The sequence below is a fragment of the Ornithorhynchus anatinus genome, chromosome 3, assembly GCF_004115215.2.
Source record: "Ornithorhynchus anatinus isolate Pmale09 chromosome 3, mOrnAna1.pri.v4, whole genome shotgun sequence".
In the NCBI taxonomy this organism is placed as follows: Eukaryota; Metazoa; Chordata; class Mammalia; order Monotremata; family Ornithorhynchidae; genus Ornithorhynchus; species Ornithorhynchus anatinus.
In genome coordinates, this window is record NC_041730.1 from 72412077 (window position 1) to 72434482 (window position 22406).

The 22406-nt window shown below is 40.5% G+C and overlaps 1 protein-coding gene across 14 annotated transcripts in view; it reads left to right on the top strand.

The window, feature by feature from the left end:
- NEDD4L (NEDD4 like E3 ubiquitin protein ligase) overlaps positions 1-22406 on the top strand; it is a 403957-nt gene that overhangs the window by 351844 nt on the left and 29707 nt on the right. For 8 of the 14 annotated variants that reach the window (XM_029059768.2, XM_029059771.2, XM_029059758.2 and 5 more), the window contains 6 exons: positions 3121-3198; positions 4079-4133; positions 4234-4290; positions 8514-8572; positions 18821-18886; positions 19867-20096. In XM_029059768.2, coding sequence (XP_028915601.1) covers positions 3121-3198; positions 4079-4133; positions 4234-4290; positions 8514-8572; positions 18821-18886; positions 19867-20096 — 545 coding nt within the window. The remainder of the gene's footprint in view (positions 1-3120; positions 3199-4078; positions 4134-4233; positions 4291-8513; positions 8573-18820; positions 18887-19866; positions 20097-22406) is intronic. The other 6 variants (XM_029059769.2, XM_029059770.2, XM_029059759.2 and 3 more) reach the window with 1 other exon arrangement.

Consider the following 22406-nt stretch of genomic DNA (forward strand, 5'->3'; position numbering starts at 1 on the left):
CTGAAATCTTCCCAGAATACACTTCCATGGAATCAGTAGGCAGTCTAAGGCAAAGTTTAGGAGACAGTGAGGCAGTGGGTGTCCTAGTGTTTGAACCTGCACTCTGTTCTTCTGTATCCAGCTGGAAAATTATCTGGGAATGGGGAGTGAAAATCTCCTCTTCCTCGCCTTAGCCTCACCCAGCTGGGAATACAGAGGAAGGATAGAACACCATTCCTGCACTGGGTCAACTAAAATATTCCCAATTATAACTTGGCACCTAGGAGTTGGGGCTCCCAAGGAAGGAAGATTTGGAAGTCTTTTAGTTCTATGGTAGGTTGCCTCGAAAAAGACAATCATTCAGTAATTACTGTTGATAGTGATAATACTAAATAAAAAGACAATCATTCAGTAATTACTGTTGATAGTGATAATACTAAATAAACGGACTCACTTGAAGTTTGGGGCATTGTTTGTAGGCTACTTAAATGTATGCATCTGATATAGAAAGTATACAATACAGGCAGCAGTATAAAGGAGAATAAAAGTCTTTGACCTAGAAGTAGAACATAAATGCGAAGTGGTCTATGTGTAGGTGGTTGCCCCAGATTTTTTCCATGCATTAAGAAGCCTCCACATTGACTATGCAGATTTTGTTGTAACAAACTCTAGCACACAATGCTGAGGAAATTCAGGTAATAGTATGTGTACCATTGTCCTTTATGTCTGGCAGTGATTTTCATGCTTCATTGCCAGTTTTGGTTGTAAGTTGTAACATTGTTATTACAATCATTTGATTTGCAACATGAGACAAAGCTTTGCATCATCAGTTTTCCCATGCCAGTACAATCAGGTGATGTGGATGATTTTTCTGTTTCTCTACTTGAAAAAAAATGCTGAAGAAAGTTACAGTTAATGGTTTTGTAACTGAAATGTTAAAATTATTATATGTTGCCTGTTATATTAAGTCCGGATTTCCAGGCAGATGTGTCCAATTCCCAAGATTAAAAATCTCCCCAAGTAACCCTGTTACCTTTGTTCTCTGTTGTCTAAGTCAAGTATATCATTTCTGTTATTCCAGCAGTCCATTGACAGATTGCAGAATTTTCTGTGTTGAGTTGGTTGACTTTTAGTGGGAAATCAGAAATTGTAACTGGGATAGGAACAAACTCTCTTTTCCCACATTTTACATGATGCCTGCTTGATTTGTTCTCTCTGGGTCCTTCTGTATTTATGGGGTTTCAGAAATCTTCTTTTCCAAAAATACGACAGAGGACTCTGGTGATTCAACCTGCAACATTTGATGGAGCCTTTAGAATCTTATCTTGAAGTGTATTAATGATTAGTAATAGGGGAATAATAATATTCACTCATTCATTCATTCAATCGTATTTATTGAGTACTTACTGTGTGCAGAGCATATTTATTGAGTACTTACTGTGTGCAGAGCACTGTACTAAGCACTCAGAAAGTACAGTTCAGCAACAGATAGATACAATCCCTACCCAACCATGGGCTCTCGGCCAAGAAGGGGGAGACAACAAAACAAGTAGGCATCAATACCATTAAAATAGATAAATAATAATAATGATGGTATTTGTTAAGCACTTACTATGTGCCAAGCACTATTCTAAGCACTGGGATACAAGGTTATCAGTTGTCCCACTTGGGGCTCACAGACTTAATTCCCATTTTATAAAAGAAGTAACTGAGGCCCAGAGATGTTAAGTGACTTGCCCAAAGTCACACAGCTGACAAATGGTGAAGCCGGGATTAGAACGCATGACCTCTGACTCCCATGCCCCAGCTCTTTCCACTAACAGACACTGCTTATTGGAAGAAACCCCCTCCTTTGCTTTAAACCCTAACCTGCCTGTACTCCCCAAAACAGTGTTGTTTGGAGATGAGAAAATGTTTAATGCTTTGTAAAATGGTTAGCATACTCCAAGGGAGTAAGAGGGACACTCAAAAGCCTATGGGGAGAGAGCCTGCCTCAAAACAGCAGCCAGTGGTGGCTGAATAATAATAATAATATTGGTATTTGTTAAGTGCTTACTATGTGCAGAGCACTGTTCTAAGCGCTGGGGGAGATACGGGGTAATCAGGTTGTCCCACGTGAGGCTCACAGTCTTAATCCCCATTTTACAGATGTGGTAACTGAGGCACAGAGAAGTTAAGTGACTTACCCACAGTCACAAGCTGACAAGTGGCACATCAGGGATTTGAACCCATGACCTCTGACTCTCAAGCCTGTGCTCTTTCCACTGAGCCATGCTGCTTCTCAGGAACTTCGTTGCTGCCTCTGAAATGTGGATAATAATTATGGTGTTTCAGCACTTACTATGTGCCAAAAACTGTACTAAGCTTTGGGGCAGATACAAAATCATTACGTCCTGCATGGGGCTTACTGTCCAGGAGGGAGAACATGCACTGAATCCCCATTTTAGAGATGAGGGAACTGAGGCCCAGAGAAGTGAATTGACCTTCCCAATGTCACCCAGCAGGCAAGTATCAGAAGTGGAATTAGAACTCAGATCCTCTGACTCCCAGATCTGTGTTCTTTCCACTAGGCCACACACAGCCTAGCTGTCAGTGCCCATTCTGGTGGCCAGGGGGAGGTATTCATTCATTGAATCGTATTTATTGAGCGCTTACTTTGTGCAGAGCACTGTACTAAGTAGAGATGTTCCTCCACTAGTGGATGTGAGATTAGAGGAGAGAAACACAAATAGGCTGTTTTTCCCCTGCCCCCTGCTGGCTGGTGCCTTCTGGGAAGCAAAAGGGAGAGTCAAGCTCAGTGAAACCTCATGGTTACCACATCCTTCCTTGTGGGCTCGTTGTCTTATAAAATGCAGAAATACTGGTATTGTGGTTTCAGGTGTTTTGCTTCTCTACAGTTGCCAGCTTGAATTCAATTATACCAAACTGAAATGTACTATAACACTTTAATCGCTAAAAGAATATTGGGCTACTAAAGGTTTTGAAAGAATAGAAATCTGCCTAGTTTTTCCAAATGAAGATAGCCAAAGGCTTCCATTTGGCCTGACTGATCATTCAGAATGCTTTAGTACCAGCTATTCCTTTCTGTCACTTGCACTCGTGGCACTATTTGATCTTGTTTCCTTTCCATTTTCATTGCAGGAAGATCCACGACTGAAATTTCCAGTACATTTGCGATCAAAAGCATCTTTGAACCCTAATGATTTGGGCCCTCTTCCTGTGAGTATTAATTCTTAAACCTTAAATGCCGTGTAAGTGCAGCCCAGACTAGAAAGCATGTGATTCGCTATTTACACAAACCTCTCCCAGATTCTGTCCTCGTTTCTATTTAAACACTGCTTCTTGAAATTGTTTTCGAGATACTTATGTGGCAAAGGTGGAGTACAGGTCCCACTGCCAGCAAGGGAGATTTCCGAGGTGGTCAGCCATTTGGGAGAGCTTAAGTATTGTCACATACCTTTGAAATTGGTATGTGCAAAATGACACATCCTCTGCATCCCAAGATCCAAGCCCAGGTCAGTTTGTCATCTCTTAGCAACAACCCAGAGGCTTTTGTGGATTTTTTTTTTCCATCCCCAAAAAAGCAAGTGTAAATCACTGGGAGAAAAATCATTCATTTATTGAGTCCTTACCGTGTACAGAGCTCTTCGGAGAGTAAAATATAACAGTATTGGTAGAAACGTTCCCCGCCCACAATGAGCAGCAGTCTTGAGGCAGCATTTAAAGTGTGGAAAGGCATGTCAGCCAATTGATCTGGCACTTGTATTTGATCATCACCCTTGAACTTGGATTTATACCCTTTAAGCACTTGAATACCCTCAGGCCTACAGAGCATAAGTACTTATCCATAGTTTATATTAATGCCTGTGTCCAACTCTGGATTGTAAACTCCTTGTGGGCAGGAAACATATCTACTACGAATTCTATTTTATGTACTCTTCTAAGTGTAAAAGCATTTCTAAAAGCATTTCTTTTGTGAACACTTTCCTGTGTAAACTAATCTTTGCGGCAGAGTTGGGAAGGAGGTACAGAGGACATTTTTTTTGAAGCAATCACTGATAACTAACACTTATTTTATCTTTTTTATTGTGTATACCAGCCTGGTTGGGAAGAAAGAATTCACTTGGATGGACGAACGTTTTATATAGATCATAGTAAGTAAGCTTTGAGCTTGTGAGCTATGTAGGGATTTCACCCAAAGAGAAGCCATTTAAAAATTATAGTGAAAGCTTTATAATTTTACTCTTCATTTAGGAAGCCAGGTGTTGATATGTGGAGACATTGATACCAGAGACATAGTGCCTTCCTACGGTACTGTATATTCACCTAGAGTTTGCATTTAGTTGGCTCCTCAGCTTTATTTCTATTTGATCTTGTGAAGCATTAACATTTCCTTTTTTAATTTTTTTGGAATCTGTTGTTGATGCCATGCTCATGCATTTACTAAATTAAAATACACTGTAGTAATAGAAAATAAGATTAGAAATGATGATTTAGCCACAAGTCTCTATGTAAGCAGTGAGAGCATAGTGAAGTTAAAATCAATCCACTGCCTTCAAAGGTCTTGTGACGTAATGCCAATTCTGACCTTATTTTCTATCTGTAGCATGTTTTATTGCACCCTACACTTTAATATGTATCCAGTTCTGTTACTGAAGTTCTAGTGAAAGTGGGTGTTTTATAGTAGACCTTACTTAAACAGCATCTTGGGAACATGTGTGTGCAGGTGGGTGGTGTGTTCGTGTGTGTGTGTGTGTGTGTGTGTGTTTGCTGTTGATTTGAAAGTAAAACCACACTAATGTTTGCTTTTAGCAATATGATAACGTTGTTATAATGTAATATAACAGTATAACAGAATGTGTCCATTACAGTGTTCTGTTATACTTTCCCAAGCGCTTAGTACAGTGCCCTGCACACAGTAAGTGCTCAATAAATACAATTGATTGATTTAGCTGCACTTGTTTTTGATATGGTCCTTTCAGATAATAATCTTTTCCCACTGTCCCTGTCCCTGAAATCCTCCTGGGCAACATGGGAAAAATTAAAAGTCTAAATTATGATAGCAATTTGATATTGCTTTGACTTTCATTTTCATTTGGTATCAAACTTGTTAACTAATGTTCTGGAATTCCAGTGATATATTATTTTACCTAAGAAGAAGAATTAAGTATATTTGAGGTGTGAAACACATATGTGTATGATGCAAAGGCATTACTGATTTAATAGAAAACCATTTTTAATGGCATTTGTTAAGGACTTACTATGTCCCTACCATTGTAGATACAAGATAATCAGTTTAGGCATTGTCTGTTTCCCACATGGGGCTCCCCAATTGCTGGATCTATGGTTCTCATTTTACAGATTAGGTAGCTGAGGCACATAGAAGTTAAATGACTTTCCCAGAGTCACACAGTAGACAGGTGGCAGAGCCAGAATTAGAACCCAGGTCCTTTGACTCCCGGGCCTGAGCTCTTTTTGTTAGGCCATGCTGCTTCACATTTTTTTTTTTTTGAGAAAGGAGATGCCTATCCAGAGCTGAGTGACAGAGTAGTGCTTGGGAAACAGATATTAAAAATAAAATATGGGGCAGAAATATCAACCTAGGATCCTAAACTATCAGAAGATTGGACATTGAGAGTTAGATTGTGGTTTTACAAACAGACAGACATGCTACAAGACGATATTAAACTCAACTATGAACTTTCTGCCCCCGCCGCCAATGGCTGTGTCTTGAAGTTTCTAGGGAGTGCAGTTCTCCTTTATTTTGAAGGTGGTGTGAATTTGGCTAAAAAAGACTGTATGGGTCAGTGGCAGTTGAAACACGAAAACCGCCAATATAGCCTATATTATTATTCCTTTGCCCCAAACTATCTCATACATCTGGTTGTAACCTGCCTTAAGAGTAAGGGTGAATTGTACTCCAGGTTTATATCTGCCTTTTTGCCTTTGATTTGAATAAACTGCAGCCACAAAATTGTTTTCCACATTACCATAATTTTCCAAAGGCAAAACTGTCTCTCATTAAACTTAATTGTGATTATTCTTTTCTCATTCCTCCCAATAGACTATTCCTTTTCAGTGTATTCTGAAGTCAGAATTTGCATAAAGCTGGATATTTTTTTGCTAATATAAGCTGCTTCCTGCTATAAAATTTGATAGATCTTCCAAAATAGTGGTGCCCTAACATTAGATTTTTCCACTAGTTTCCAAGAAAAATGGAAAATGTATTATTTATGATATTCTTGATTTGCATATTTAATAACTATACAGTGGTGATACAGAATTACTAATTGAGACAAGACTATTGAAAAGTAACAGTTCATACTGCTGTTGCAGCACAGTGATGAATTAAATGAACACACGGTTTTTAACCCATTTCAAAAGAGTCATTTTATTATGTCTCAGTTTCTGATAATTTGTTGTATTCTGGGTCTGAACATCAAATTTTTCTGAATTCAAATAATGTGCAAAATGCAGGCTGAGTCATCTACTATTATTCATGAACCTATGCATATATATCCTCTACACACTGGTAAATGTATATATATATCCATATTTTACTGTGTGTGTATATGGTGCAAGCACTCTTGTTTTCATAAGTACTCTTTATAATAGAATTCATTTTAATACTTTCAGATTCAGTTATCAAAACAAGTCACTTAAAATGCTTTTAAGCACATTTTTTCTTGAACTTCTCAGAAGGCTTTTATTCCTGTATCTTGGCTTTCAAATTTTCTGTTATGCTCTAGGTAGATCAGCTGTCCTTACTAGATTGAGATGCCCTTTTATAACATCCACTAAGATGATTTAATCCTCTGGAGAAATCCTTCATTAAAAGAGTGACAGCATAACAAAATCCCCTTTAACTCAGTCCTTTCAGTTTTGTAAGATGTTTTGCTGTGGCAGTGAATCATTAGAAGTATTTCACTCTGCATATGTAGTAAAAAAAAAAAAAAATGAAGGTAACATGCCTTAATTCCCTGGATAAGTAATTATGGGACCTGTTGAAAGGCTGTGTGGCTATTTGCAGAAATGATGTAGTGTGTGAATACTGTATCATCCCGGCTCTTGCCAGTCTATTCTCAGTAATACATCATTTGCCTGATTTCTTTGGAAATTTGGGAAGATACTGATATTTGGGGTGATACTGATATTTTAATTGTTACTGTGAAGTTAGAAGAGAAGAGACTTAAATTAAACATAATAATCATGGTATTTGATAAGCTCTTACTATGTCTCAAACTATGTTCTAAGAGCCGGGGATCATACATAGTCTGTGTCCCAGGTGGGGTTCATAGTCTAAATAGGAGAGAGAACAGGTAGATATGGAATTCTAATTTTTGAGGAAACTCGGGCACAGAGAAGTTAAGTCACTTGCCCAAAGTCCCACAGCAAGTAGCTGGCAGAACTGGGATTAGAATCCAGGTCTTCTGACTTCCAGGCCTGTTAATTTGCCACTAGGCCACAATGCTGCTTCTCCATATAATTCCCATAATACCACTTCAGTAGATAACCAATGCAGTCATCACTGTGTTTTAGTTATACCGCCATGGTGGGAGTGTTCTACTGTGTTTCCTTTTTCCTCCATGGGCAGCCCTAATCTAATTCTCATTTCTGGGCTTTCTTAGTTATTTTCAATTGTGAGTGAATTGTCAATTATAAAGTTGTTAATTGAGAGCGGTTGTACAACTATACCAGCAGAAAAAGTATTTGAAAGTGGTAAAGTGTGTGTGTGTGTGTGTGTTTGTGTGTGTCTGTGTATGTGTCTGTGTTTTGGGGGACTAAGACTTTTGGATGTTTTGTTTCTAATAGTGAAAATCACAATCAGATTATAAGACCCTGGAAAAACAGGAGTTTATAATTGAAATATTGACCACCACTTATATGATATGGGCAAATGATCTACTTTGATTTTGCATTTTTGATGGAATGTTTCCAATCTAACACTCTGAAATTTTGAAGAATGGTTGGTATGATACTTTTCTAACCCAAGATTATTAGTTGTATACATTTATGGGGTTTGGGCTGGTGGCAGGGAGAAGGGTTTAAGTGAAGGCACCTGAGTGTTGAGGTGTCTAATAATAATAATAATAATAATAATGTTGGTATTTGTTAAGCGCTTACTATGTGCAGAGCACTGTTCTAAGCGCTGGGGTAGACACAGGGGAATCAGGTTGTCCCACGTGGGGCTCACAGTCTTAATCTCCATTTTACAGATGAGGGAACTGAGGCACAGAGAAGTTAAGTGACTTGCCCACAGTCACACAGCTGACAAGTGGCAGAGCTGGGATTCGAACTCACGAGCCCTGACTCCAAAGCCCGTGCTCTTTCCACTGCGCCACGCTGCTTCTCTTAAAGCATCTTTCAGTTAGTGGTATTTATTGAGCTCCTACTGTGTGCAAACACTGTCCTAAGTGCTTGTTAGAGTACAGTTGAGTAAGAGACATGCTCCTTGCCCTCAAGGAGCTTCTCATCATTATGAAGTACACTATGGTTAAACTAATTCTGTGACTTTTTTTCCTATTAATTTGCAGATAGTAAAATTACTCAGTGGGAAGACCCAAGACTGCAGAACCCAGCTATTACTGGTCCAGTGAGTATTGCTCAGATCCCCACTTATTCTATTAAATCTTTCAATCTCTTCCAAACACTCATTTCTCCCAATAAATTATTTACATTGTCCTTAAAAGTCAATACATTGTCATAAATTGGTTTAAAACGTAGGAACTACTATTACTGAGCACCTACATTGTGCGGAGCATTGTTCGAAACACTTACAAGGGGACAGTAGAAGAAGAAGATATGGTCCCTGCCTTTGAGGAACTAGCTGCTTTTTTCACACCTTGCCAAAATTGTAGGCTCATTCTGTTGCTAAAGCCAGAGGTGGTTATTCTTCAATTCATAGTTCCTCCAGTTCATTCCCAATTGTGGTGACTCTAAAATTCACTTGGGCAACACCTCATTGTTTCCTTTCGTATGAAGGGATTTCACAATAGTGTGGGTAGCTGCAAAGGAAGAATAAGCATGAAAGAGCTTAAAATCCAGGTAGGGGAAGAAGAACATGGACAAAAAAAATTCCCCCTAAACCCTCATAAAAGTAGACAATACCTCCATCATCCCTGTCTCGCACACTTGCAACATTGGTGCGACTCCTCTCTATCCTTTACCTACCCCATTCAATCTGTCTCTAGATCCTGCTTGTCCTGTCTCTGTATCACATCTCCTCTCCCTTCCTCTGCCTTATCACACTCCCCTGATTCATGCCCTCATCAACTCAGGGCTGCATTATGGTACTAGCCTCCTCACTGCTCTGACAACCCCAAATCCTCCATCTTCAATCCATCAGTAGCATGTATTTTCCTCACATGACTCATGAAAACTCTCCAGTGGCAAATCAACAGATCAGTTGGATCCTCTTTACCTATTTTTTTTCTTCACCTTCACCCCATCCTGTGCTCTTAACTCCACCCAGAAAAACTGTCCTTCACTCTTGACTCTATTCTGTCTAATCCATCGCTCACCCCTTCCTCCCTGATTGGATTATGCGTCTCCCTCAGCTCCTCCAAACCACATCCCTTCTTTCCTCCTTTTCCAGAAGGTATTGCCTAATTAATCCTCCTTGACATCCATGGATAGATCCAGGTTTTTTATTATCATTTTATTGATTTATTTACTTGGGTTTGTCTTATTAACTACATTCTCTGAGTCAGCGTCCTGTTGCATATTAGCACTTGAGTCCACTTAATAATAATAACTGTGGTATTTGTTAAGTGCTTACTCTGTGCCAGGCACACAGTGCTGGGGTGGATAGAGCAAATCAGGTTGGACACAGTCCCTATCCCAAGTAGGGCTCGCAGTCTCAATCCCCATTTTACAGATGAGGTACTTGAGGCACAGATAAGTGAAATGACCTGCCCAAGGTCAGACATGTGGCAGAAGTGGGATTAGATCCCACAGTGTTCTGACTCCCAGGCCCATGGTCTATCCTCTATGCCATGCTGCTTGTCTCTCCTACTAGTTTATAAGCTCTTATAAGACAGGATCATGTCGCTTATTTAATTTATAATTATGATATTTTTAAGCCCTTACTATGTGCCAGTCAGTGTACTAAGTGCTGGAACTTTTGGTATCTCAAGGACCTTGAACAGTGCTTGGCATACAGTAGTGGCTCAAAAAATGCTGTTGATGATGGGGAGGAAGATGACCAAAGAAAAAGTGGGTAAGTGCCAGGGACATTACAATTACAAGAGTTAGGGTATCTGGTTGATCCCAGATTGGGTGTGATTATTTTGGCTTGATTTCTCAGAGGAAGTAGGACTTTAATGGAGCTCCATGAGTGCTCAGGAGGGCTTTGCAAGAAGGGAGAGCTGTGGTCTGATGAAAAAAGTTTGGGAGGAATTTCAGGCACAGTGATTCAGAAAGATAATTGCCATGGGTGGCAAGAGTAAAACATGAAGGATGACATGGAATTTAGCAGCAGCCGAAAGGGCAAGATAAGTATAAAACCAGTTTGTAAATGGTTCTGAAGACCGTGATCCCAAGTAGTAACAGAGAGACTCTGTAAGAATTTTGAGAAAGGTGTGAGGGTCGATGTTTGAGAACCGTGATCCTTCCTCCTGTGCATGAAATAGAGTGGGTAGAGAAGGCCCTTAAGACAAAGCATCTTGCAAAGAGGCTGTTGGGGGAATCCTAGCAGGAGGTGGTATGGGCTTGCAGGGTGAAGAGGAGAGGATGAATCCTGGGCTGGTTTCAGAAGTTGTGGAAGGTCAGCAACCCTCTCGGTATGGTTCAGGGGTTTGGACTGGCTTCTGAATGATGTCATTCTATTACGCTGTCACAGCATAAAATGATGCCATTGTATGGGTTGGGAAGGGGCAGTGAATTCTTTTCTGCCCAGATGGCCAAATGTTAGAAGTTGACCCTCAGTAAACTCTGTCATATGACTGATAGACAAATTGCCAAAGCTGTCTGGAGACCTCATTTTAATCTCTGCTTGAATGTAGTGAATAAAGGCATGTCCTTAAGATTATAAACTCCTTGAAGGTGGGGACCCTGTCTTCTCCTTTTACTGACTCCCAGTGACCCTGTCAAGTGCTCTGTAGCTAATCCTTGCCCAGGAAATGATGATAAAGATGATGGTGTAAACAATCAATTGGTGGTACTACTGAGCATTTATTGTGTATGTAGCACTTTACTAAGTGCTTGGGAACATACAATACAACTGATGATGATGATGTGCTCTTTGCCTAAGAACCCATCCAATCTGTTTGTTAAAGCTTCCCAGGCTAAAATTAAACCTTGAGTGGCTTGGACAGAAAACCAGTCCAGACCTTATTATGGAAGCACAGCCAGACCTGGCAATCTTGGCTGGCTTTTAAGTCAATGAGCGCTGTCTTCTGGCCATATCTCTGAACGTAGAGAAAATCAATCCTATCAATTGGCCTACTACAGAAATATTGTTTCTCTTCCAAGAGTTGCTTGTCCTGTTCCCTTTGGCAGGAAGGGTAACCTTTCTTGTCTGGGGCCTTAAAAGCACTGAGAGTCAAGTCAAAAGAAGTGGATAGTAATTGTGGTATTTAAGTGCTTACTCTGTGCCAGGCACTTTACTGGGAGCTGCGGTAGATACAAGCTAATCAGGTAGGACACGGTCCATGTCCCACCTGGGGCTCACAGTCTCAGCCCCCATTTTGCAGATGAAATAATTGAGACACAAAAAAGTAAAGTGATCTGCCCAAGGTCACAAAGCAGACAAGTGGCAGAGCCAGGCTTAGAACCCAGGTTCTTCTGACTCCCAGGCCTGGGCTCTATCTACTAGACCATGTTGTTTCTCAAGAGGATGGAACCTGGAGGGAGCCTGGATCACTCAGAGGTGCAAAGCGACTAAACAGGAAAAAAGGGAGAGAAATAAAGGAGGCAGAAGCTTGATTTAATAATAATAATAATGTTGGTATTTGTTAAGCGCTTACTATGTGCCGAGCACTGTTCTAAGTGCTGGGGTAGACACAGGGGAATCAGGTTGTCCCACGTGGGGCTCACAGTCTTAATCCCCATTTTACAGATGAGGGAACTGAGGCACCGAGAAGTTAAGTGACTTGCCCAAAGTCACACAGCTGGCAAGTGGCAGAGCCGGGGTTCGAACCCATGACCTCTCACTCCAAAGCCCGTGCTCTTTCCAGTGAGCCACGCTGCTTTTCTAATACATTTGTACTCTCCGGATATGTGCTTTAGATAATAGTAACATCAATTATCCACTTCATTAATATTCATTACCTTATAGAGAACCATGTTCTCCCTGTCATCTAAATTAAAGACTATTGTAATATGAATCTCAAAACCATGTTTTTAATAGGTGGAACTTATTTGACAAGATCCTTTTATTAGTCTGTTGTGCTTCATTTTGTAAATTTATCACTTGAAATTCTAAACAGGCATAGGCCCTACTCCCTGATGATATAGCCTAGACTGATAGTTAAAGTGTTTTGATTATATTTATTCAAACTGGTAAAAGGAAGTATAATACAGATGCGAGTATATTACAGTGAATCCCATCTCTTCCAGCGATCATTTATAGGACATCATGATTTTTTTTTTAAATTGGCAGATCTATTTTTAATTCTCCACAGTGGAGATTTTTACGTGACCTAGTCAAAGAAAAAAAGCATTGTAATTGTGCTGCAAACAGAAGCAAATAATTCATTATGTTTGCCCTTCAATCCAAGAAAAGTAACTATGTACAGTCCTGGTCACTGCTCATCCAAAGAGAGGAGGCATATGCAGTGAATAAAGAATCGACTTCCTACACAGGAATATGAAAGCCACTCTTGTTCTTCCATTGCAGGCACACACTACACAGAAAAGATATTGTGTTGGAGGAGGATAATGATTTTTAAGCTTTTCATGCATCATTCCCCTCAAGAAGAGAACAGAAATAGCCCAGCTTCCTAGTTTCCACCCACATTCAGTCAACATCTACCAGCTTTACATCCTCCATTCTCAGGGAAATGAATTCAGGCAACTGAGATGTGTGTTGCAACAGGCCTCTAGGAAAGGTTATGAAACAATCAATTTATCAGCTGTATTTATTATCATTTACTATGTGTAGAGCACTGTATTTATTAAGTGCTTGGGAAAGTACAATATAACAATATTGGTAGATGTGATCCCTGCCCACAGGAGTTTAGTCTATGGAAAAGGCAAACATTAAAATAGATAAGGAATTAGGAAAAATGTTGAGTATGAGAAAATATATAAAAGTATTGTGGGGTAGGGGTGTGTATCAAAGCACTTAAGGGAGCGAGTATTAAAGCACTTAAGCAAGAAGTAATCTGGCCTGGTGGGAAAAGTATGGGCTTTGGAGTCAGAGGTCCTGAGTTCTAATAATAATGATAGCATTTGTTAAGTGCTTACTTTGCGTCAAATACTGTACTAAGCACTGGGGTAAACACAAGCAAATTGGGTTGGACATGGTTCCTGTCCCACATAAGGCTCACAGTCTCAATCCCCAATTTACAGATGGGGTAACTGAGACACAGAGAAGTGAAGTGACTTGCCCAAGGTCACACAGCAGACATGTGGCAGTGCTGGAATTAGAACTCATTACCTTCTGACTCCCAGGCCTGTGCTCTATCCATTACACCATGCTGCCTTTCATCCCAGCTCTGCCATCTCTCTGCCACTTGTGTGAACTTGGACAAGTGACTTCACTTCTCTGTGCCTCAGTTACCTCATCTGTACAATGGGAATTAAGACTGGGAGACCTCCACGTGGGACATGGACTGTGCTCTATCTGATTAGCTTGTATCTACTCCAGAACTTAGTACAGTGCCTGGCACATAGTAAAAGATACCATCCCAAAAGAGGGGCATTGCAGCGGAGGAACAGGCAAGTTCATAATTGATGCAGAGTGGAGGGTGGATAGGGAAAATAAAGGGCTTGGTTTTGGAAGCCCCATTGAAGGAGATGTGATTTTTAGAAGGGTTTTGAAAGTGGGGAGAGAGGTGGAATTTCAGATATGAAGGGAGAGGGAATTTCAGCCCCAAGGGAGAATGTGTGCAGGAGTTTGTTGGTGGGATAGATGAGATCAAGGAGAGAGTAAGTTGGTATTGGAGGACCAGAGTATGTAGGTTGTTTTGTAGCAGGAGATCAGTGAGTTTAGGTAGGAGGGAGAGAGCTGATTGAGTGCCTTAAAGTTGATGGTTAGAAATTTCTGTTTGATGCGGGAGTGGATGGGCAACCATTGGAGGTTTATCAGCCTGGGGAATTATGGAATGAATGTCTTTTCAGAATAATGATCAAGGCAGCAGAGTGAAGTATGTACTGAATAGGGAGAAGCAGGATGCAGGGAGGTCATTGAAGAAGTTTATGCAGTAGTCAAGTCAAGTGGATCAGTGTGATGGCAGTTTGGATGGAGAGGAAAGGATATGTTCGTGAGATAATGTGAACGTAGAAGCAACAGGATTTTGTGACAGTCTGAATATGTGGGTTGAATCAGAGAGATGAGTCGAGGATAATGCCAAAATTATGGGTTTGTGAGATACGGATAATGGTGGTAGGATCCCTTCTACAGTGATGAGAAGGGAGCGTGAAGAGTTTTGTTTTGGATATGTTAAGTTGGATTTTACAGCACAACATACTGTCCTGAAATGTCCTGAGATGTCCTGAAAGCAGGAGGAAATACGAGACTACAAAGGAGGAGAGGACTACAAGGGCTGAAGAGGTAGATTGGGAAGCATTCATGTAAAGCTGTTAGATAAAGCCATGAGAGCAATTGCATTTTCCAAGAGAGTGGGTGTAGATGGAGAATAGAAGGGATCCCAGAGCTGACCCTAGAACACTCCCACAGTTAGAGAATGGGAGGCAGAGGAAGAGCCAATGAAGGAGATTGACTATGAGCAATCACTGAGAGTGACAGGAGGAGAACCAGCAGAGGACACTGTCGGTGAAGCCAAGGTTAGTTTATGTTTCCACGAGAATAGGGTGGTCCACAGTGTCAAAGTCGGCAGAAAGGTCAAGGAGGATTAGGGTAGAGTAATGGACATTTGATTTGGCAAGAAGGAGGTCATTGGTGACCTTAAAGAGGGTCATTTCTGTGGAGTGGAAGAGAACAGAAGCCAGATAGCAGGGAGTCGAGGAAGTGGAGACAGCAAGTATAAGACAACTCATTCAAGAAGTCTGGATAAGAATGGGTAGGAGAGAGTTGAGTCGATAACTTGAGGGAGCTGTGGGGTCAAGGGAGAGTTTTGGTTTTTTGTTTTCGTTTCTTAGGATAAGCAATAGATTGGTGTGCTTGAAAGCAGCAGGGAAGGTGCCATTAGAAAGTGAGTGGTGGAAGATGGTGGTCAGGGAGGAAAGAAGGAAAGGGATAATTGCTTTGATAAGGTGAGAAGGTTTGAGAAGCACAAGTCAAGAGGATAGAACTTGAGAGGAGGCAAGAGCTCTATTTTTGCGAAATTGTTGAGAAGGATGGGACAGTTGAAGAGGGAGTTGGAGGAGGAAGGGACCTTAGAGGATCAGGGGAGATTTTAGGGAGCCCACACCTAATGGTTTTTTTTTTTTAATCAACAAAGTGCATTAGATCATTAGACAAGAAATGGTGAGGCTGACGAGATGGGTTTGATCAGAGAGAAGTATGGAACAGCTTTCACAGGCAATGCGATAGGAATCAATAAGGATGAGAGGGCAGAATTAAAACAGGTGAGGAAGAATTTGAGATCGAGGTCAGTCTGGTGTCTAGATTTCTGCCAGCAGCACCCCCAGTTCATTCACAAAAATGGATGATGTGTACTTTGGAGGTGATCCCCTCCCTTCTAGACTGTAAAGCTGGTCTGGGCAGGTATTGTCTCTATTGCTGAACTGTACTTTCCAAGAACTTAGTACAGTGCTCTGCACACAGTAAGCACTCTCTTACTTACTCTTACTCTCTTGAGAAGCAGCGTGGCTCAGTGGAAAGAGCACGGGCTTTGGAGTCAGGGCTCATGAGTTCGAATCCCGGCTCTGCCACTTGTCGGCTGTGTGACTGTGGGCAAGTCACTTAACTTCTCTGTGCCTCAGTTCCCTCATCTGTAAAATGGAGATTAAGACTGTGAGCCCCACGTGGGACGACCTGATTCCCCTATGTCTACCCCACTGCTTAGAACAGTGCTCGGCACATAGTAAGCGCTTAACAAATACCAACATTATTATTATTATTATCACTCAATAAACATGATTGAATGAATAAATGAATGAAAGAATTTATGGCCGGGGGTTGGTGGCACAAGGTTAGCGGAGGGACAGAGGAGCAAGGGAATTGAGTTTGGTTGCGAGGGCAGGATTGAGGGTGTGGATTTGTTTATTGAAAAACAAATTGAATACTATTATTATGTATATATTATTATTATATATATTATATTATATATAATATATTATTATAATACTATTGTTTATTGAAAAACAAATTGAATACTATTATACTATTGAATAAATACTATTGAATGAATGAATGAATTGAAAGAAGGTAGGGAGGCCAGATGGAGCATGATGATGACTTTAGAAAATTAGATGGAATCAAAAGATCAGAGGTCTAGGGGAAGGAGTAGGACAGATTTGTGGGGAGGGAACGGAGATCAGGAAATTGTGTTCAGAAAGTAGAATTTCACATTTCAGATAACATTTCCTTTTTTCCTTTGATATTGATTTTTTAAATTAATTTCTTTGAAGTATATGCTTTACTCTGTGGACAGAAAATCGCCTTTATTATGGTAGCATCCATCTCTTTTTTCTTTTCTACTCTACACACTTAGTATATCAATTTTCTTTAGTTTCCTTTCCATCAGATTTCTTATAAAAAGAACCTAAGTGTGTTTTAGACTCAGGATAATTTGTGAAGATAATTCACCCATCTCTTCCTCGGCTAATGCCAAAGGAAAAAGCCTTTGTACTGTTCTTGTGAAGCAAAACTCTTATGCAGTCCTATTTTCTTTGAATTATGCTTGTACACAGCCTGCATAGTTGAACTCTGAAACTTTAGCTTGTTCATCCTACTGCTTCCACAGTTTATTAACACTGGGTATGGCTATCTCCCATATTAGATTATAAACTCCCTTTTTTACAAGGCATGTAATTTTTGCCTTTTTTTGCACTCCTCTAAGCACTTAGTGCAGTGTGTTGCACTTAATAAATGCAGTTGCCACTATCTCATGCAGTGGTTTATACACAGGTGTTCATTAAATGCTATTGCATTTAATAAGAAGCAACGATGCATTTAGAGAAGCACTGTAGTTTAGTGGAAAGAGCACGGGCTTGAGAGCCAGAGGTTGTGGGTTCTAATACCAGCTCTGTCACTTGTCAGCTGCGTGACTTTGGGCAAGTCACTTAACTTCTCTGTGCCTCAGTTACCTCAACTGTAAAATGGGGATGAAGACTCTGAGCCCCACGTGGGACAACCTGATTACCTTGTATCTACACTAATGCATAGAACAGTGCTTGGCACATAGTAAGTGCTTAACAAATACCACCATCATCATTGCATCTACCAATGAGGATGATGATGAGCAGGAGGAGAATGGGAGGGAGATCAGCACAAGGGGTGTGGACTGGAGCTCTAGTTCTGAATCAGAAGTATTGTACACTCAGAAATGGTATTGCACACTCAGAAATGGACTTTGGTGCCCACTTTATAGCTAGAAGATGGCATGACAAAAAACATTTTGGCGGACTCTCCCTTCTGGTATTTGTGCTGGCGACCCCTACTCCTACTATGAAGTATCTAAATTCTAAAAGCGGAAACAGTGTATGTTTATAAATTTCAAGCACATCCTTTTGGCCCGTGAACAGAGTATAAAAGGAAAGGATTTGTATCACCTATGGAGGAAAATTAATTATCCTAATAAATGACAACCTTAGAGTCAAGTGCCTGTTCAGCTAAGCATGTTTTCCTTCAGACAACTTTGGAATCCTAAAAAAGGCATTAAAATGTATTCAGTCTTGCTAGGGAAAGGAACTTCTGCCCCTCTAGACTGTTTTTCATTCATTCATTCATTCAATAGTATTTATTGGGCGCTTACTATGTGCAGAGCACTGTACTAAGCACTTGGAATGAACAAGTGGGCAACAGATAGAAACAGTCCCTGCCGTTTGCCGGGCTTACAGTCTAATCAGGGGAGACAGACAAGAACAATGGCAATAAATAGAGTCAAGGGGAAGAACATCTCGTAAAAACAATGGCAACTAAATAGAGTCGAGGCGATGTACATTTCATTAACGAAATAAATAGGGTAATGAAAATATATACAGTTGAGCAGATGAGTACAGTGCTGAGGGGAGGGGAAGGGAGAGGGGGAGGAGCAGAGGGAAATGGGGGGAAAAGAGGGTTAAGCTGCTTGTAAGCTCTCTGTGAGCATGGAATGTGCTTACCAATTCTGTTGTAATATACTCTGCCAAGTGCTCAGTAAAACGCTCTGCACACAGCACTCAGTAAATACCATTGATTGATTGCTTGATTGCACAACATACACAGGAAGAAGTGGTGTCTGTCTAACTGTGGTAAGTCTGATTCTTATATACTTCCCATAGTACCCCAATCTCATACTCCAGCCCAAAACTTGCTTGATTTCTCTGTTCCTACCTCCGCAACTATTCCAGAGTTCTTGAACACTAGGCTAATCCTAAGAATAAATGTTCTGTTCAAAATGACTGGTCCAATATATAAAGTTGCTCTCCTTGAGACTTAGAGTGAGAAGATAGCTGTGATTTAAGGTCCATGATGAATAAAATGTATAAAATATTCTAAATGTGTGCTCAATAATGTTCTAAAAAAACATGATTTTCATCCATCTGAACTTCCTACTTTTCTCTTTTTCAGGCTGTTCCCTATTCCAGAGAGTTTAAACAGAAATATGACTATTTTAGGAAGAAGTTAAAGAAACCAGTGAGTAATCATCTCTCTCCAGTGTTGGCGTTGATTACTAAAGGCAAAGTACCAATTAATCACTGAGTAGACAATAAGCAATCTATACTGCATTACTGTTATCGTCAGTTTTTTTATCCAGGTTAGGCAGTTGATTCAGTGTGATCAAGGCACTTTCCCCAAAGTAAAACTTTTTCTCCAATCTACTTCATTTTCTTTTTTTAAAGTGAGCAGATATCTGAATAAGTGATTCAGAAAGGCTAGGAAAGGCTAGGAAAACTTGTTCAAATGTTCCATGTCTGAAGCCAACAAGAGATACTTCCCTAATTTGTTGTGATGGCATTTGTTAAGTGCTTACTGTGTGCCAGGCACTGTTCTAAGCACTGTAGATATAAATTAAACAGGTTGGACCCAGTCCTCGTCCCACATAGGGCTCACAATCCCAATCCCCATTTTACAGATGAGGTAACTGAAGCACAGAGAAGTGACTTGCCCTGTGTCACACAACCTACTAGGATGGATCCAGGATTAGAACCCAGGTCCTTCTGACTTCCAGGCCATCTTTTAGGAATCCCTCTAGTGGGAGTACAGGATCTTCTGTGCACTCCTCCCCTCCTCCCCGTCATGTTTTGGTGAGTCACAGCCTCTTACATTGCCAGTCCATGGAGGAATCACTGGTAGAGATTTCTTTAAAAAAAGAAAGTGGAACAATTTTGCTTCTATCCAAACTGGCTTTCTTAATGTGCAGCATATGTTGCTGACTCAGTATGAATGAATGCTAAGTAATCTGTTTACTTCCCATTTTACCATGGAGAGGCTTCCTTTCTGAGAAAAGAAAAAAAAACCCCAAAAGAGAGAATTTGAGCTGGAAACAGTTTGATTCCAGAGACTCTGCCGATGTCTCTGCTCTAAAATACTGCTTTATCGGTTAAGTACTAGAATGTTCTTGCCAGATATTACCACAAACTGTTTCTGTTTTCTTTTTTCTTGTGTGTGTCTAGGCTGATATTCCAAATAGATTTGAAATGAAGCTCCACAGAAATAACATATTTGAAGAATCATACAGGAGGATCATGTCAGTGAAGAGACCTGATGTACTAAAAGCCAGGCTATGGATTGAATTTGAATCTGAAAAAGGACTAGATTATGGGGGCGTGGCCAGAGAATGGTTCTTCCTATTGTCTAAGGAAATGTTCAATCCTTACTACGGTCTCTTTGAGTACTCCGCAACGTAAGTATGGAAAATTAGGCTAGAATCTCTTCATTAGCAGGGATGTAGGTTTAGCTGATCTTAATTCTGGTAGGAAGTTGTTAATCTTCTGGAAATGAATTAACCCTGCTGGCACCATCTCATGAAGTATGAGTTCATAAATTCTAAATATATCTAGTAATTTGATGTGCATGATGAAAGCCTTTTTCCTTGTCAGTTGTGATCAGGTCACTGAAGAATTTTCACGTATAATGCTGTTGATTCAAGGTGAGAATTCTTCAGGGTCAGCAACTAGAGATTGATGTTATCATTGTATGAACAGGAATAACATCTGTGACTTTACTGTTTAATGTCAAATTTGAAGGACTCTGAGTTCATAGTTATGAATCCTAGCTCCTCATCAACCTCAAGTAGTCCCTTCCAAAGAACCATTTCTCTTGGATTTAGTATTCCAAATTAAAATGTGCTGCAATTAAGAGAATCTCACAGAAGTTTCAGTGGCCTTTAGGAGATGGTGACCACAATTGAGTTCATCCTATCCTATCCCTCTCCCTAGGTTAAGTTCACCAGAGATTGGAGGTGCTTTGGGTCCTTAATGTAATGGCTATCACCGTCTCTCGGATGGTTTTCTCTTTTTGATTTAATTGGGCCCAAATTCTTGAGAGAGGTGTCAGGGTAACAGTCCCTGGTAGACCACGAGTTGTCTTTGGTCCAGTTATAATAGCAGACAGTTGTTTTTCAGCTGGTCTGTCCCCTCTCCTATAAGAATACAGCACCTGACAACTTCACTTCTGCCATTTTTATTTAACATGCCCCCTGTCCCTCCTCCTTGGCATAAATCACTTGTTCCACAGCTCAAAAGTGACACCACTGTTTATGGGCACCTCCAAGGGATAACAGCTCTGAAGCAACAGAGACAGACAATTCCCTTCAGTTACACACTCTAGGTTCTGGGCATTTCTGCAAAGTTCTAAAGGATGTTACATTTACAGTACATAGTTTATGTAATTTGTGGAACCTAAATCCATCCTTCTAGTTTGGCAAAGCATTCTCTGGTATTCTCTAGTATCATCACAGGCCATCCTACATAGACCCCAAACAGTTGCTCTGGGGAATTTAGTCTTCTAATAATAATAATTATGGTATAATTGCTAAGCACTTACTATGTGCCAGACACTGTTCTAAGATAAAAGATAATTGACATAATCCATGTCCCACATGGGGCTCACAGTCTTAATCCCCATTTTACAGATGATAGAACTGAGGCACAGGGAAGTCAAATGACTCGCCCAAGGTTACACAGCAGACAAATGGCAGAGCCGGGATTAAAACCCATGACCTGTGCTCTATCCACTAGGTCATGCCGCTTCTCTTTTTATGCTGCTGTTTCTCTACTTAGCTATTCTATAGCTTGGTCCAAATGATTTGCTTCCCTTAGTCTCTTTGAAAACCCATTATGCAAGCATTTCGCTGTATGGAGTTTCCTTCTAAAATGTCTTCCTCCTGTCTCTTGTTCAGACACTTGGGAAGATAATAATGTGGTAGGGTGGGTGGTAATAGTTGGTTTTCAAGCATTCATCCCTGTTTCCATTAGGAGATATGTCAATCCAAATCCTCCCCCTTCCAGACTAGCATTGCTATGTGAAAAGTGTAATCAATTTCCTCCATATGCATAAGTGTAGGGTGGGGTAACAGCTTTCCCACCAAACAGAAAGAAGGCAAGAGTCCCTATGCTGTCAAACAGCACTGAGAACAATTTTGAGGCAACTTGTGCGACTGCCACAATTTGTTGCACATGAGGTTACAGCTGAACCTTTTAGGTCTGGCTAAAGGTCTGGCACTGGCCAGTGAAGGTAAGGAAAGGACCAGAAGAATGACAGAAGTCAGTATTCCCAGGGGACTCATTTCACCTACATTTTGTAAAAGCTACTGGGAAATGCTGTAAGGAGTTTAACTTCTCTGCCAGTAGTGGAAGAGCCAGGAAAAGGCAGAGTTATATTCAGAGGGAACTCTGGAAAAAGTCTCATTGGAAGAGTAGATTTCTGCTTTGCTGCTTTGTTCCTCTGGCCTGGAACCCAGTTACAAGTAATTCTCTGAGTTTACATATTTCTCTCTGTGTAACATGTAGAGGTTACATGTTTCTCTCTATATAACCTCTACACATGGTTAAAGGGTTTGGGTTGGTCTAACTTGTGGTTATTTCACTTAAACTTATTTCCCCACCCGCTCCAAGAAAACGTTTTAGGCTTTCTTTTTGCCTAAACATTTGGGGAGTGACAGATCAGGTAATCAAGCTCTCTATTTGCAGTTCTAAGTCTCAATGGTTTTAAA